Genomic DNA, 17298 nt, shown 5'->3' on the forward strand with positions numbered 1-17298 from the left:
CCAAAAGGGAAAAACCTCCCCGAAGTTGAATGATGACCGTGAGGTCCAAACAGGATGCAAGGTTTTCACGGAGCTTGGCAGAAAACCGATGAGTCGTCAAAATTATTGACTTAAATTGTGCAACACTAAAAAGGGTGAAGTGTAAATGTGTTTTCATGTCTTTTAGACTAAACTAAACTGTGACGATAAGCGGAGGACACGACGGCAGGGACTAACTGTGAACTCTCTCCTTCCGTCCAGGTACCCTCGCGTCAACAAAGAGTCTCTCCTCCCCGTGTCCACGAGCCTGAGCATGACGGGGCAAAACGCAGAAGGCTGGTACCCTCCCGGTCACGGCGACATCTACGCCAGCTTCTACAACTCGGGCCTGCTGGATCAGCTGATCGCGCAGGGCAAGGAGTACATCTTCGTGTCCAACATCGACAACCTGGGAGCCACCGTCGACCTCCACATCCTGGACCACCTGGTCAGCCAGCCCAACGGCAAGCGCTGCGAGTTCGTCATGGAGGTGACGGACAAGACTCGTGCTGACGTGAAGGTACGTAGAGGAGGAGGAGGAGGAGGAGGAGGAGGACTGGGTTTCTATATCTATATCTCTGTATATATATATATATATATATATATATGTCTATATGTCTATGTCTATATATATATATATCAATCAGTTGTAGGTCACCGTTTCTCACTTTTTCCTGTCGGCATCAAGCTCAGCTTCACGTGCCAGATTTCAGAAATACCTGTCGCTAAAGTTTCTAGTTGTACATGCGATGAAAACAAATAGAGTTTGTTGTCCACTACTTTCCATTAGAACTGCTTTTACCGAAGAAATTCACCCCCAACGTAATCGGTTTTATGGCCAGACACCGTTACTGTGCAGTCGTACCTCTGATTTGACGTCATTTTGGTGAACAAACCCTTCAATTTAATCTTAGTCCCGTTGACGATCGAAAAAAAACTGCCGACTGTGTGATTTTTCAGGGCGGCACGCTGATCCAGTACGAAGGAAAGCTGCGCCTGCTGGAGATCGCCCAGGTGCCCAAAGCCCACGTGGACGAATTCAAATCGGTCTCGAAGTTCAAGATCTTCAACACCAACAACCTGTGGATCTCTCTGGCCGCCATCAAGAGGCTGCAGGAGCAGACGGCGATGGACATGGAGATCATAGTCAACCCCAAGGCGAGTAAAGAGGACACACAAAGACACAGCGCAACACACCGGGGCTGCCCACCGAAAATCCAATCATCCGTCTGAGATTCCTCAAGTCGAGCTACAGATTTTAAATCATTTATAAAAAAATAAAAAAGAAACGAGTATTCGTATCGAACAGAAAAATCCAATTTGACTGAGAAAATTGAATACAGCCGGAGTACACACACACAACACACACAACACACACACACACACACACACACATACACACACACACACTCACACACTCACACTGAATTACAAAACAGTTCAGATTTCTATTTAGTAGCTTAATGCACATGCGGGTAATGATTCAATATCTAATGAGGTCAATCAGTAACTAAACAGTTAAAAAAAAAAAAAGAAAAGAAATGAAATTTAAACCAGATGAGACGGAGAAAGACTGATGATCCCACCCTGTCATTGGGTTTCCCTCTTATTTTATGATCATGTCAAATATTATAAAGGCCTAAAATGTTCCCTGAGGACGATTAGTGCCGCAGCAACTTGCAATTTGTACTTCTTCTCTTCGGATATTTTTCGATTCAGTTATCTCCAGCATCCGTGCGAGTGTGAATAAACGTCCATAAATCCACTTAAGAGATAACAGGAGGAATAACATCTATTATAACTCCTAGAAGTAGTTTGATTATGGTTTATGAGTCAAATTAAAGTAACATCGCAAACAGGGAGCGGATGAATAATTTAGGAATGCTTTTAATGATGCCAATTTGCCGAAGTGTAAACAAACACGGGCTAAAAAAAAATAAAAATAAGGTCCTTCAGTTTGTAGCTGACGGGTAACTCACTGATTTCATTGCAGCGTCATATTTCCTATTTACATTTAAAGGCAACAAACTGTAGGAGACGTAGTCCAGGCAGCTCGGGCGGCGGGACGCTCTCGGTCTGGTGAATTATGCTCGTCTTTCGTCCGTACGTCTTCCCCCGCTGCCTTTCCCTTCCAATAAATTATGGAGGCCCATCAAAGTGAAATGACTCGTGGACGTCCTCGTCGCAGCCTGCCGGCCGACCCGACGGGGGACGCGCACCGGGGACGGCCGAGCGCGCGACAGACGCTCGGACGAAGCGGCTCGCCGTCCGAGCTCCCGGAATAATATCGCCCGTCCGGTCTCGCCACGCCCGTCCGGTCGCTTCAGACAAACAAGAGGCGTGTAAAAACTGGAGCAGAGAGAGATCTGCTCTCCCCCGACGGAGACTCCTGAATAAATCATATCGCTAAAGAAAAGAAGGAAGAAGAAAACCCAACAACAACAACAACAAGCAGCAAAGGGGGGAAAAAAAGCCCGCTATTTTTAAAGCCTCTCTTAAAGCCGTGTTTCCTGCCGTCCTGCGCCGTCACGTGACTTTTTTTTAATTTATTTTTTTTTTTTTACATTCATAAGGAGCTTCGAACGAATCCAGATTTTACCGGTCGCCTCTCTGGTGGCGAATCGGCCCGACTTGGACTCCAGTTCAAACGGCGTGTGGTCGGAGGGGGAGAAGGTGTTTGTTGGTGTTGAGAGAGACAAAACAAATGAATATCCGGAGTTTGAACTACACACACACACACACACACACACACACACACGCACACGCACGCACACACACACACACACACACACACACACACACACACACACACACACAGGGAAGGTTTCAGTAAACGCTTCATCAGTTCATTTCATGATCTGAAGGCTCCCTGCACGTTTTTGACCTCCAGAGCTTTTGTTGACAAAAAAAAAAAGCAGCAAACGCATTTAACTCCATGTGACTTGGTGCTATTTTGGTTGCGCTCACCAGAAGACACAATAAAGCCCCCTTCCTCCCCCCTTCCTCCCCCTTTCCTCCCCACTTCCTGCCCCCCCTCCCTCAGCCATAAAGTCACGGCTGAACGCCGGCCTCCGTTCCTGATTGTTGTTTTCTCGGCCTGTAGATACTCTGTCGATGTAATTTTCCATCCCTCTGCTGCAGATTCACACACTGTGACGAAGCCACGTTGTTATGTAACTGGCTCCAACTGTGTGTGTGTGTGTGTGTGTGTGTGTGTGTGTGTGTGTGTGTGTTTTTCCACGGAGATAAGAGTACCAGCATTTTATTTGTTTGTTTTTTAGCCCCATACATACTGAAAGTCTTTCACTAAAGACAAAAAGCACCTGCTGAACGTTACATAACTCCTTCTGATAAACAGACCGGAGAGTCTCCCGTTTGTCTAAAAAGATTGACGAAGAGTTTACGAGTAACATCTGATCGAACCATTTGTTTAAAAAGATTTAAAAGTTTCACTTTGACGTCGTGTGAAATATTCAGCTGGTTTGTTGTATTTATTTTGTCGTTATTTTCGGTTCGTCGTCGAATTCAAATTAAAGTAGCTTTTATGTTCGCGTGAGAAGAGCAGGGAGGGGGAAACTCAAGTCCCCGTTGGGCGAGGCCTGCGAACGGCGCGTACCTCTTGGCGTCGCCTCACGTGTCTTTTTGTGTCGGTCGTCACCAGACGCTCGACGGCGGGCAGAACGTCATCCAGCTGGAGACGGCGGTCGGCGCGGCCATCAAGTGCTTCGACAACGCTCTGGGAATAAACGTGCCCCGGAGCCGCTTCCTGCCCGTCAAGACCACGTCGGACCTGCTGCTGGTCATGTCCAACCTGTACAGCCTGGACGCCGGCTCGCTCACCATGAGCCCCAGGAGGGAGTTCCCGACTACGCCGCACGTCAAGCTGGGCAGCTCCTTCACCAAGGTAACCGTGGCAACAGCGGGAGTATATAAAGACGCTCGTGCGTGTCCCCCCCCCCGTTTGTCTGTTTGCCGGCCGGCGAAGTCTGGGAAGGAAAGAAAACAACAACAACAACAACAAAGAAACCCATTGTTACTGAAAAATACAAAACATCTTGAGTTATTTATTCCTTCTTGGAAATGTTGTGATTCGTTGAATTAGATTTTCCTTCCCGGTCCTCATCGTTTATGCTCCATTTATCGTTTGCCGTAAAAGTCTCTCCGAACATGTTTTATCTTAAATACATTTTGAAACGCTGTCCTAGCTGATGGTACAGTTTTAAAAAAAACAAATAATAATAATAATTTTGAGGCTTCCCATTATTAGTTTTACAGTCGTTATCTCAGATATTGTGTTCAATTAATGACGTGATCCTAAAAGGTGACGCTTCAAAATGAAATTATCTGGATGTCAGTATGATGTTTTTTTAAAGGTTCCACAATCCTTCCAAAAAAAAACAACAACAACCTCTCGCTCACACTATTTACAAATGAGGTTGTTTACAAATCGTCCATCTGTGTTCAGGTTCAGGAGTATTTGACCCGCTTCGAGAGCATCCCCGACATGCTGGAGCTCGACCACCTGACGGTGTCCGGAGACGTCACCTTCGGGAAGAACGTGTCACTCAAGGTAAAGCTGAGCCCTCGGGTTTTACAGGGGGGAAAGAAAAGGGGGTTTGGGGGGGGGGGGGGGGGTTCCTAAAAGGCTTTTATCGCTTTATAAATAAAAAATATTGCATCAAATTGCACCACAAAAAAAACAAAAAATGTGTATTTGGATTTTGCTGTAGATGTGCTGAAGTCTGTTCGGTTGAGAGACGGTTGCATTATTTATTCCGCTGCCCACGCTGACGGTACGAGAAGCCCGAGATGCGCCGCGGCTGCGACGTCCGACTTTCAGCATTTTTTTTTTAAAGTCTCCGTGTCCGCTCGCGCGGTTCGAGATGAGGCGGCGGAGGTAAATTCCTCCGATCTTTCATCTCGCACCGTTTTGAAAGCAAGCGTTCCCCGGCGGCGCGGCCGCCGTCTTCTGATTTACTGCTTTAATTAAAACGCCCGGTTTGAAAACGTCTCCCCTGCTGTCGATCTCTCGTCTCCGATAAAACAAAAACAAAAAAAAACCAACTAAAACCGTCGTTCTTCCTCCTCGCAGGGCACCGTCATCATCATCGCCAACCACGGGGATCGGATCGATATTCCAGCCGGATCCATGCTGGAAAACAAAATCGTGTCCGGCAACCTCCGCATCCTGGACCACTGAGGCCTTTCTCACCCCCCCCCCACCCCCCACCCCCACCCCCCACCCCCCACCAGTGCACCCCTTATCGTGTGACCTTGTTGGCTTTATCCCAGTCATGTGACCCGCTTATCATGTTTACCCGACACCGACAGATTGTTAGAGGAAGTGAAACTCCCCCACCCCCCTCCCCCCCTCCTCCCCACATCCCCCTTAAAGGCTGCCTGTGATTGCATGTGCAGTGCAGCGCTGCAGCCTCAGCATTTTGAAGTAGTTTTACATGGTTACTAGCCGGGAGTATCTGGGATCTGCTGCCCTCTACAGGCTGTTTAACGTATGACCTTTACAAGTATTAGTGATGAGCTTAGTTCCAGCCGACACTTTAAACGTTTATCCCTGTTAGAGAGGAAAAACAACAAATCAGTTTCTATTTCTCTTCTCTTTTTTTTTCTTTTTTTTTTACTGTGATGATTTTGACTTTTGTTAGCCAGAAAATAAAACCTGCCAAAACAAACTCAAAATAGATGGAGAGACTGTAATAATAATAAAAATAATAATAATAATAATAGCTTTAATAAGGACACAAAAAGAACGACACTTCAAGAACTAATTCGATTTCATCATTTGCAATTTCAGCACTGCTACTGCAATCACAGAGTGCGCTAATAACAAAGAGAGGTGAAGTCACGGAGGTGCCGGGAAAGTTTTGACCATTTTATTTCAAGCGTAAAGACGTCACTGCGGGACTTGACGCGGTTCCACAATTCAGCTACGACAAGATATGTTATGTCATTTATGAGATACGTGTTATCTGAAGGCGACTGGACTTGTTAAAGTGTCTTGAAGACGTTTCACCCAACATCCAAAAGACCTCAGTCGAACCGACTTTGAGGGGAGAGCGGATGTTTATCTTGATAGCAGCGGGTGGAAATATGGATTCATCACATTCAAACACGAGCTGCAAATGTGACTCGTGTCTGACTGTCCTTTTGTTGCCGGACAGCCAAACAATGAGCCAAAAATGTACACGAGAAAGTCATTATATCGACTGTCAATATAAATATATTGATTATAGCGGTTTAAAAATTTCAAAATCAAAACAGGACGCCGGACGGTAAATTATGAATTTTGTGGAACCGGGAAAAGTTGAAGTTTGTGCCGACAAAAAAAAAAAAAAGAAATAATTTGGTCCCTTTCTTGCAGAGCAACTGAAAACTGTGACAAAACTTCCACTGATGTATTTTCACACCTCCGGAGCTCAAACCGCGGACCGAAAAGCTCGCAGGAGTTTTGTGCCATAGACGAAAACGTGTTGATGCCTGAACAAAAACGTCTCTCTGTCTCTCCGTCTCTCTGTCTCTCACGACCGGACGACGACCGTGAGGCTCCATATCCGGCCACGATCACAACGCCGCCACGTCTTACGTAACCGAAGCGATTTCATGTTAAAGTAAAACGCCTTTATTTTGTCCCTGTGTGATGTAGATGATGAAAAACAAAAACAAAAAACAAACAAAAAAATGTCACAATGTTGTGCATCATTATTATTTTTTTTTTTATTTGTATGCAGTTTGTTTGCTCACCTTCACGTTGTACGAAACTTTCAAGGTGTCTTCAAGTGTCTCCGTGTCCATCGATCCATCCAATCATTCAAGAGTTGTTTTAGTCGCAGCAGGGCGGGAGGTGCAGCGCTGCTACACACACACACACACACACACACACACACACACACACACAGACACACACACACACACACACACACAGACACACACACACACACACACACACACACACACACACACACACACAGAGATTTAGATTCATTAACAAAACACGTTCACATAGTTTCAATGAGAGAATACTTGAGACGGGTTCGACTCGAGCGGACCGGGAGCCCGAAAGCAATAAAGTGTTGATGTGTGACAGCGACGAGGTCGTCGGAGCGGAATAAAGTGCAATATGAAATATGAACACGTGTCGTCTGTCGTCTGTTCGTCAAGTAAACATCATCAGGTTGTTGTTTTTTTTAACTACAATTATATTAAAAAAAAAATTCAAAAATGTGTTAAAGTTAAGAGCAGATGATAAATAATAATAATAATTATAAAAAAAAAATTTTTTTAAACGTGTTAAGCAAGTCCACAACTACTAATCTGATAAATATAATTTAATTCTAATTAATTGTGATTAACTGGCACCAACACATATTTACAACTTAGCGATGAGTTAGTGAGATATTCGGTCGTGTTGAACGTCGTACATCCGGGTCACAAAGCCAGACGTTTCTTTTTTTTTTTTTTTTTTTTCTAAAAGTTAATTAAACGGCGAACTTTAAAAAAAATTAACGTTTCAAAAACACTCACCTTTTTCTGAAGATGTTTTCGGACTCTTCGAAGACTCGTAAAAAGTAGAGGCGCGCGAGCAGGGAAACTCTTTCTTCGTCTTCTTCTTGATTGTTCTTCTACTTTTTCTTGTAAAATAGCACATTTTATTGTAAATAAACAATATATATATATAAGCCGTTAATTTCTAAACTCTTAAAGCCAGGTCTTTGTGCTACACTAAGCCGACTTCCTGTCTGGACTTTCACATTAAATAAATATAATATCTGTATCTCATATTTTCTTTCTACTCATTCAGTTTCTCCAAACACAAGATGTAAAGAACAAGTCAGACCTTTTAGTTTAATTGACACGTTAATTATGATTCTTATAAAATAAATAGTTGCTTCGTGTTATTGAGCAGCAGCGATGAAATAAAGTGTAAAAGTGTCATTACAGGCTGATATCAGTATAAAAAGTGCCAAAATCCAAAAAGCTACAAACACCAAACAGAAGTGTGCCGTTTATTCCAGCAGCAGGAACGACACTGATAAACAAAGCAGTCAAACGCGTCCAGCTATTTTCTCAGCAGTCAAATATGAAATATGATGCAAATAAAACCCGACGCGCCGTGAAAAGGTGTCACTTTTACACTTTATTGTTTAAAGTTGTTACAAAAAAAAAAAAAAAAAAAAAGCGTTTTGCTGGAAACATTCTTTGCTTTTTGCCTTTTACAAGCACAAAGACTCCTCCGGACAGGAGGAGGAAGAGGAGGAGGAGGAGGAGGAGAGCGAGTGGAGGCGACGGACCGACAGACAAGACAGACAGACGAGTGTTTCGGGTGAAAACGTGGCCGAGATGACGGAGACGGAGAGACAGAGACGGAGACGGAGAGACAGAGAGAGAGGACAAGCCCTTAATCACACACTTCATCCACAGCGTCCAGGAAACCAAAACAAAACAAGACCGGTGGGAGAAGAGGAGGCAGGACACAAAAGATCTGAATCCAGAATAGACTTTTTACTTGTGAGGTATCCTCAGAAGACCTTAGCAGTGTGTGTGTGTGTGTGTGTGTGTGTGTGTGTGTGTGTGTGTGTGTGTGACACGGGTCATTGTTTTCTCCCTGAGGTGAGTTAGTGTGTTGTAGTCTGAGGATACTGATGAACATCATCTGGAGAGCTACTGTGGGGACACACACACACACACACACACACACACACACACACACACACACACACACACACACACCACACACACAGTCTTCGTGGACGCTTAAATTACAATCACACACACACACACACACACACACGCTACTTATTCCTGCAGATGTGTTCAGAGCTCACGCAGAGTTGAAGCTCTGTGTGGACGTGCGAACAGTTTGGAAGTGGATCTGATCAGTAAAGCTGCTTCACTGTCGGGGAGGTTTCGACAGTTTGGAGAGAGTGTGTGTGTGTGTGTGTGTGTGTGTGTGTGTGTGTGTGTGTGTGCGTGTGTGCGTGTGCGTGTGCGTGTGTGCGTGTGCGTGTGCGTATCAAACCTGAGTCAAACAGCTACTGGCGTCTTTTTTTCGAGTGTTTTGTCGCTTGCTTCGGATGAACGGGGGGAGGGGGGTGGGGGGGAGAGGAGGGGGGAGGGGGGGGGGGGGTTCCTGCACCGAGACAATTCAGGTGAGAGAAGAGAGAAACAAGCTGAAATGACCGTAACCGTCCTGACAAAAACAAATCGTTTTCAGAAGATTTTCAAAATAAAAGACGTCCTTATGAGCTACAAAAGCGTTTTTTTTGTTGTTGTTGTTGTTTTTCTTCCCACCCGCTGGCAAGGAGATCAGTGTTGTTGTGAGACGCCGAGATCGATACTGGTCAGAAATCTGCGCTGCGTCTGTTGAAATAATGATCCTCGGTCTTTGTGTAACCGCGGCGGGGAAGCTCCGAACATCAAAGCATTCAAGGCAGAATAAAGAAGACGGCGTCCAAACCGGTCTGCTGCTGCAGGTCGGCCATTTAAATAACATCTGTACTCTGGATTTCTGTACAGTTTTAATATCATGAAAACACTTGACCAGGTCAGGTTAGAGAGTGTGTGTGTGTGTGTGTGTGTGTGTCTTAAGCTACATGGCTGCGTTAACATGGCTGACCTGTGATCAGGAGAGATTCACTCGGACTTTAAAGGGAGGGAGGCGGTCGTTCAGGCCGTCCGAGTGTTTCCAAAGACGCCCGGGAGGAGCTTCCTGTCCCAAATCTATTGCTTTGAACGTGACGAAGGCCGTGGCGACGCCTCGTGAGAGAGGAGAGCGACTCGGGACGGGTGTCGACGCACGACGGAGGACGGAGGACGGAGGACGGGGGGGTATGAACAGGACAAAACGGCTCCGGGACGTTGAACGTGGAGGGAAAGTCGCCGAGACGAAACCCCTTCAGAAACTCACCTAAAGCTTCACGTCTGATCGACGATATACCGGATTTTCAAATTGCAGTTCGGCGTATCTGACGAGATAAAGGATGAAGCGATGATCCCGGGCCATAAATAAACGTCTTTGTTTAAATTAGCTCTAAGAGATGGACACAGATGTATATTGCAACAATAAACATGAATAGAAAACCGCACGTTTGCACTGCGGTCGTGTTAGTAATTTAGATAAATACTGTTATTGAAAGTTCTTTCTTTTTTCTTTTCCGAGAAACAAACGTTTACCCGGCAGTGTTCTTTGTTTGGTTTTTGTGTCTCTGGTTTCACATGAAAATATAGAAATCTTTGTCGTCATTCATGAAAAAAAAAAAAAAAAATAAAAAGCAATACAAAGGTCACTTAAAAATGAGAAAGACACAAAAAAGTCCAGAAAAAGTTTTTTTTTTTAAACTGTAGGGGGGGGGGGGAGAAAGAAAATAAATCTGGGGAGGTCCCCTTTTTTTAAAAAAAAAAAAAAATGCAAAGTCAGCGCCCAAATCGAAACCTCCTCGCCCCCGCCTCTTCTGAAGGACGCTGGGAAGTTCGCCCGCCCCCCGCCCCCCCCCCCCGCCCCTCTTTCTGCTAGTCGAGGGGTCCCTGGAAGATGAGTCTGACGTAGCCCTGCTCGCCCGTCAGCTGCTGGGCGCAGAAGGGGCAGGCGGCGTGGAAGGTGTGCGTGCCGTGCGGCAGCGGGATCTGACTCCAGAAGGCCGCCGTCTTCTCCGAACAGACGTGGCCGCAGGGGTTGAAGGCGTGAGTGGGCGGCGCCGCGTCCACGTAAAAGCCCGCCTCGCAGCCCAGCCACAGGGGCACGTAGGGCCCTTTGGCTCGGCACATGGGGCACTCCCTGCTGCGGCCCTCCCGGCCCTCCCGCTCCTCGCGGTGGTTGCCCCAGTTGTGGTAGCCGTGCACGTGGCCGCAGTGGAGGTAGACCCAGGGCTGCTTCTCGTCCGGCGTGTCCTTGCGACGCATGGAGGGGAAGGCCAGCGTGTTGAAGCCCACGGGACACTGCGGCCGGGCCGCGTTGATCTCCTGCCGCAGCGCCTCCAGGTGTTTGAGGGTGGGGGGTGCGCGACAGGCCCTCGGCGGTGCGCCACAGCAGCGTGGCGCCGCAGAGGTCGATGAGCGAGCCGTCCACGAGCTCCTGGCTCTCGGTTTCCACCTGGAGGGAACGGAGGCAGAGAGAGAGACGGCGGGTTACAACCGGAGGTCATCGGACGTCACGCCACACGGACCGACGGCGTTCATGTGGCAGAAGTTCGTGAAAAAAAAAAATCCGAGCTGGAGAATTATAGAAACACTGGCCGACACCCTGCGTGACCTTCAGCACCCGTGATGGAGGGCAGACTGTCCTTTTAGACCTCAACATCCTTCAAATGTTGATGCCAACGACGACAAACAATAACCTCAGATGTTATTACGTCATCTTAAAAGGTGACCGTGTACAAATATTGCTCTTGTACTGCGTTGTGTTCTGTTTCGTATGTCTGTAAAGTAAACTGCCCGTTATTAAAGTTTTTACTCGACTCAACTCATTTTGACAATTTTTTTTTGCGCTTTTCACCATCGTCCATATGTTTCTAGTTGACGTTAACGTACCAGTGTGTACACCGCCACGTCCCTCACCCAATGCATGCTGGGATATGCTCCCGTACCCTACAACCCTGGTAACTATAAGCGGATCAGAGACACGGGACAGATGGCTACGTGATTGCCGCCTGCAGTATCGGTCTGAGCGCAGCAGGTGGCAGCGTAACACCAACATTTCCATCTCTCTCCCTCAGACAGATGTGTTTCAGGAGGAGGCAGGAGACTGACAGCTGGAGGCAAGATGACATGAGGAAATAGAAACGATGGGGGGTAAGGGGTGGGGTGGGGTGGGACGGGACGGGACGGGGGGGGGGGCAGGAAGCTGCTGGAAATTTGAGTAAACTCCAGTCTGGTAGAAAGAGACATGGTGGGGAAGTCCATGTTTAGATAACCAGAGGAGAAGAGGATGAGGAGAAGGAGAAGGAGAAGGAGAAGGAGAAGGAGAAGGAGGGGAAAAACCCAAAATCCGGAGACTATTTTCGGCTCCTGTTTTTTTTTGTGTGTTTTGTTTGGTGACATCACTCATCCAGGGTTGAGGTCAGCGAGTGTCCCGGGGGGGGGGGGGGGGGGGGGGGGGGGGGGGGGGGATGGGCAGCATTACGCTGCTGCTGGCTGACATGTCCGTCCTGGTGACAGTTATTAACCTTCATGTATCCTGGGAATGTTGGCTCAGCACGTGAGCGCTCTTTTGTGGCAGCCGTGCCTCTTTTTTTTATTTTTGTTTTTTATTTGTCACACTGATGCAGCAACAAACACATCTGCCCAGTGAAAGAGTTCAACGAATGGATGGAGGGAAGCAGTTGTTGTTTTTTTTTTCCCTTCCCGTTCAGGATTTTCCCAGCCGTTGAGTTGATATCAAACCTACCGGTCAAAAAAAAAATCGAACCATTGACCTACTGTCCAAAAAATAGACTAAATGAAGGGTTGTTTGTCTTTTGGATGTATAATCACACACGAGCTCGTAGATCTGAGAGCTCCGGCTCCATCTAATCCATGTAAACATTGACCGACTCTCACCTCCCCTCACAGTTTTATTTAATTACACTGAAGTGGATCATTTATCAGCACAACAGCTTGTATTAAACACAGCAGGAGCTCAGACACTGTAGCCTGCTCGTTTATCATCCTTCACAAAAGCCCCCGCAGCAGCTCACTTCAAACCTGAGAGTGTGTGTGTGTGTGTGTGTGTGTGTGTGTGTGTGTGTGTGTGTGTGTGTGTGTGTGTGTGTCAACTGCACTGTAATATCGCTCTAATTATGCTGGTTTAAACTTTGCGTCCAACTGCAGAAGGGCCACCAGCTGCCCAGCTGGCAAGGCTCGGAGAGTCCATCCAAAAACGGAAAAAAAAAAAAAACCTCAAATCTGCACGCAATTAATCTTTAACTCAAAGTAACGAGTAAATACCACTTCCTGGTTACAGATCTATATTTTATGAAGCAAATCCTAGAAAACAAAACTGCAATTGTTCTAATATTTGTAGCCTAAATCGTTTACTCTTCATGTAGAAAGCAACATTTATCACACGCATCTCACACACACACACACACACACACACACACACACACACACACACACACACACACACACACACACACACACACACGTGTGTTAAACACGTGTTAGCGAGAGAGCTTTTAGGAAAAACCTGCTGAGTCAACAAGACGTTAACCTTTGATAACGCAGGGCAGTCCTCCCATTTACAGAGATGTGTACTTTCAAAGGTGTCGAGGTGTGTGTGGGGTGGGGGGGGTAGAGGGTGTGGGGGAGGGGGAATTCAGTAGATAACAGCTGAACGAGGTTTAACTAAAGTGCTGTATATATCATAAATTGAGTCGAACAAATAAAATTTCATAATCTCTTTTTTTTTTGTTGCAGTTCAACATAATGAGTTGTTTTAAGCATATCGTTGAACATTTTACAGTGAATACAGTATTTATTGAAAATATCCGGTAGGTATTTTCTGTCTCCGCAGTTTTGATTGACAGCAGCTGGCCGGCCGAGTCCCGCTCTGCTGTCGTTGAAGATTAAGGACGACACTCACATCTGAAGGGACTGAACTGAAGCGTTGTTTGCTGGTACGTTTACGAGCGGTTCGACGTGCAGCACCTGAGCAGCGCGCGTTTCCCCGGTGAACGTCGGTTAACGGCTCAGCTCAATCAAAAAGGAAAACTTGTTTTGATTGTGATTGTTGTTCAAAGTGTTGTGGCTCTGATGTCGTGCTGTTGATGAACCCCGGCAGGCTGAGTTACTGCTGACTGCAAAGATCCGATCGGCTCCGTGGAAAGAAGTTCTCCATCTTCACTGCAGGAGAATTAACATTGTTCTGTTTTTGTTTTTGTTTTTTTTACAAATGAATGTAAAATAAAAAGGGGGCGTTTTTATAAAACAAGAAAATATACACTAATCTATACATGACAAGTGACTTAAAGAGCACACACGTTTGCTGTAACGGACAAAAAAAAAAACATTTTTAGGCTTAAGTTAAGCTCGAGTTTAACTGCAAAGGCTGTAGGAGAAAAACAAATGTCCGTAATTGTCAATTAGATTTATACTTTTTTTTTTTAACACCTGTATCTTACAAACTTAAGTAAACCTTGAAAAAGTATCTAAAAATCTTGAATTATTATCTCCACTGAGTGGTTGCCTCTCCGATGTGCTTTCAGCCTCACAATTAAACCACATCGTGTTCTGTCACCGCACATAATGAAAAAATAGGTGCTTCTCCCACAGCTGACAATCTGAATTGTCAACCGACTTGTGAAATGACGAGTGGTTTCTGCAGCGCAGGATAACGAGCAGGCGCTTCACTCTGTGGCCGGCCGGCGATGGGCGGGCGGAGATAAAGAGAGCGCTTCATTTGAGACTGGAGAGCAGGTGGGACGGGCGGATAAAAAAAAAATTTTAAAAAAAAGACGGCTCAATATTTACAACTGCGGACGTGCTGACTGTGTGCTGCGCGGTCGATGATGTACGGTGTTGTGGACAGGAAGACGGAGAAGAGGGGGAGGGGGAGGAGGAGGAGGAGGAGGAGGAGGAGGAGGAGGAGAAACAAAGACCTGAATAAACACGCCGTCGGCATCCTCGGCCCAGTCAGATAAATGCCAGAGGTTGGCCCACGCCGGTCGTGTTGTGATTGGCCCGAGAGACCGTGACATCAGCCGCAGGATCCCTTACGAGGTCGTGTTACACGCAGCTTTGATGGACAGACCTGTTGCTACGGAGACGGCATCCCAATAACAACAACAACAACAACAACCCCCCCCCTCCCCGCCGGTGTTAAGCTTTGACTGGCCTCCTTCCGCTGGAGTGACGGCGTGAAAAAGAGAAGAACTACAACGTTTCCTAGAGGAGGAGGTGGAGACCATGAAACCGTCCGAAAGAGCTTTTTTTTTTTTTTTTTTTTTCTTCTCTTTCCTCACCATCTTTCCCCGCTGCTGCGCCGAGCGGGTTTCTCGCAGCGTGAAGACGTTGCCGCAGACGGAGATCTCCCTCCACACGCCCGGCTTGGAGTCCTGGATGAAGCCGCTGCGCGGGTGCATCACCAGCACGCCGTTGGTGGTCAGCCCGTCCATCTGACCGTCGGACGTCTTCCACTTGGCAGCTTTCTCCTGGAGCGGACAAAGACACGGAAAGGTGTGAAACAGCCCCCGAAGCCGACGCGTCGAACACGTACATCAACGCGCCGCTTCCTCGCGTTATTTGTATATTGCTGTTTTTATTGTACAGCACAAACATGCTGCGGCTCAAAAAAAAAAAAACAAGACTGAAAAGTAAATTATCAAGAGTCAGTTCTTCTTTTTATATATATATATATATATATATATATCAAGCACGTGCAACGCTGCCGAGGGGACTTCAACAGGACATCAGTCGTTGCCCTCTGCTGTCAAGACGATGACGAGTCGAGGAGAAAGATGTTTCGGCTGCGACATTAAACGGAAAAAAAAAAAATCGAAAGACTCGTCTTTCATCTCTGTATTTTTTCGGTTTTCCTCGCGGTTTCATTCGGCCCTTTCTCCTGTCATTCATCTTCCTGCGCTCACCCCCAGGAAGATGTTCTTGGAGGAGTCGAAGCCCGCGGCGTAGATGCGAGCGGTGTAGGGCGCCGTGCGCTGGCACATGATGCGGCAGGCGAAGCGGGAGATGGTGCTCTGGACCGACTGGGTGTCCGCGTTGCTCTGGCTGCCCGCCACCGTGTCCGTCACTACGAAGTCTATCGGACTCTCGGTGGATCGACCGATCTGGTGCAGAGAAACGGAAAGATTAGTCAAGTCTGAGGTAATACAATAATCTGATCCCCTCTGAGGAAACTGGCAGGAAAACAGGGAAGACAAGCTGTTAAGTGAATGCGGAGTGTGCACAATATGGACGCCATTAAAACATTTGAAAAATATTAAAAATGAAATGGCTGAATAATGCAAGGGTAGTTGCATTTAAAAAAAAAAAAAGCTGGCAGAGAGAAACACTAAACAATATGTTTTCAGTTTTTTCACGTGCTGCTAACTTGTATAAAACCCATAATAACCTTGAGGAAGGTTCTGTGCTTTTGATGACGGGTACTTTGCTGCCCCTGACAGCTACCTGCATCACCACAGTACCATAATCACCACGCAAGACAGACTCCCACAGCGTTAATGCCAGTCAAGCAAAGAACACGGTGACTTTGGGGAAAAAAAAAAAAAACTTACATGTCAATGCTTCGTCATTCAGCCGCTTCCGGTCGAGACAAAACGTTTTGATTCTGCTTTGTTAAATTTACTCTTATCTTTGGACAACGGGCTTTTATGACTCGACTTCATTTCAAGTTAATAACTTGTTTCCATCTGGTGATGAATATCATGTGATGCGATTGAAAGCTCCAGGACCCTCAGGACTCCCCCCTCCCATCCCCCCGTCCCCCGATCGGTGCATTTACAGTTTAAAAGAAAAAATAAAATCCCCGCTGACACACTGATAGACCACCTTTGTTACCAGCCGCTGTTTAATGTGCGAGCGGAGCGGTGAAGTGGAAAAAAAACAAAATAAGGGCCGTACGTTTTGGCTGTGAAACTCGGCTCGTTACCTGGAACATGTCCGTATTGCTGTCATGGGTGTACTCCACCACCACCGTCTGGGCTCGAGACAGAGTGTAAGAGATGCTGTGCTGGTCTTTGTTGCTTATGGCCTGGGTGGGACGGAAGGAAAAGAGGACAGGTGAGCACAGAGAAGGTAGAGGGACGAAGAAACCGGCCCAAAAAGTCAAATCCTCCACTTCGAACTCACAGGAAGACTGAATATGTTTAATAGCAACAGCAACAGCAGCAACAACAACAACAACAACAACAACAACAAAAACGCCCGCGACATGTGCTCAAAGATCCTTACGGGGACCAACAGATACGCAGAGGACGGGTGGAGCGGGTGACGGACTCGGGGCGGTCAGGACCACCCCGAGGACAGATCGTTCTTCCAGACTCTTTAAATGGCCCCGGGCCTCTGTGTGTGTGTGTGTGTGTGTGTGTGTGTGTGTGTGTGTGTGTGTGTGTGTGTGTGTGTGTGTGTGTGAGGGTGTAAAAGTGTGTGTTCACGGAGAACACATCAAGAGCAGATGTTTAACCAAAAAAAGCAAAGGTCCTCCCTGTCTCACACACACACGCGCGCACACACACACACACGCGCACACACACACACACACACACACACACACACCTGACAATTCCCTGATCATTTAACAGATTTCTGGCCAGTCTTATAGCCGATGGTGGAAAC

The 17298-nt window shown here is 46.7% G+C and overlaps 2 protein-coding genes across 5 annotated transcripts in view; one reads left to right on the forward strand and one right to left on the reverse strand.

The window, feature by feature from the left end:
• Nucleotides 1-7165, forward strand: part of ugp2b (UDP-glucose pyrophosphorylase 2b) — a 29232-nt gene extending 22067 nt beyond the window's left edge. For all 4 annotated transcript variants that reach the window (XM_069144228.1, XM_069144227.1, XM_069144225.1 and 1 more), the window contains 5 exons: nt 241-538; nt 979-1176; nt 3680-3922; nt 4484-4588; nt 5111-7165. In XM_069144228.1, coding sequence (XP_069000329.1) covers nt 241-538; nt 979-1176; nt 3680-3922; nt 4484-4588; nt 5111-5218 — 952 coding nt within the window. In that variant the 3' untranslated portion in view covers nt 5219-7165. The remainder of the gene's footprint in view (nt 1-240; nt 539-978; nt 1177-3679; nt 3923-4483; nt 4589-5110) is intronic.
• Nucleotides 7166-10531: 3366 nt separating this feature from the next.
• peli1b (pellino E3 ubiquitin protein ligase 1b) overlaps nt 10532-17298 on the reverse strand; it is a 34915-nt gene continuing 28148 nt past the window's right edge. The window contains 5 exon segments of the mRNA XM_069144229.1: nt 10532-11025; nt 11027-11122; nt 14970-15158; nt 15594-15791; nt 16613-16714. Of these exon segments, the coding sequence (XP_069000330.1) occupies nt 10543-11025; nt 11027-11122; nt 14970-15158; nt 15594-15791; nt 16613-16714 (1068 nt within the window). The 3' untranslated portion in view covers nt 10532-10542.

Source organism: Embiotoca jacksoni, unplaced genomic scaffold (genome assembly GCF_022577435.1).
Source record: "Embiotoca jacksoni isolate LCO1_2020_lvr unplaced genomic scaffold, fEmbJac1.0.p SCAF_12, whole genome shotgun sequence".
Taxonomy (NCBI): Eukaryota; Metazoa; Chordata; class Actinopteri; family Embiotocidae; genus Embiotoca; species Embiotoca jacksoni.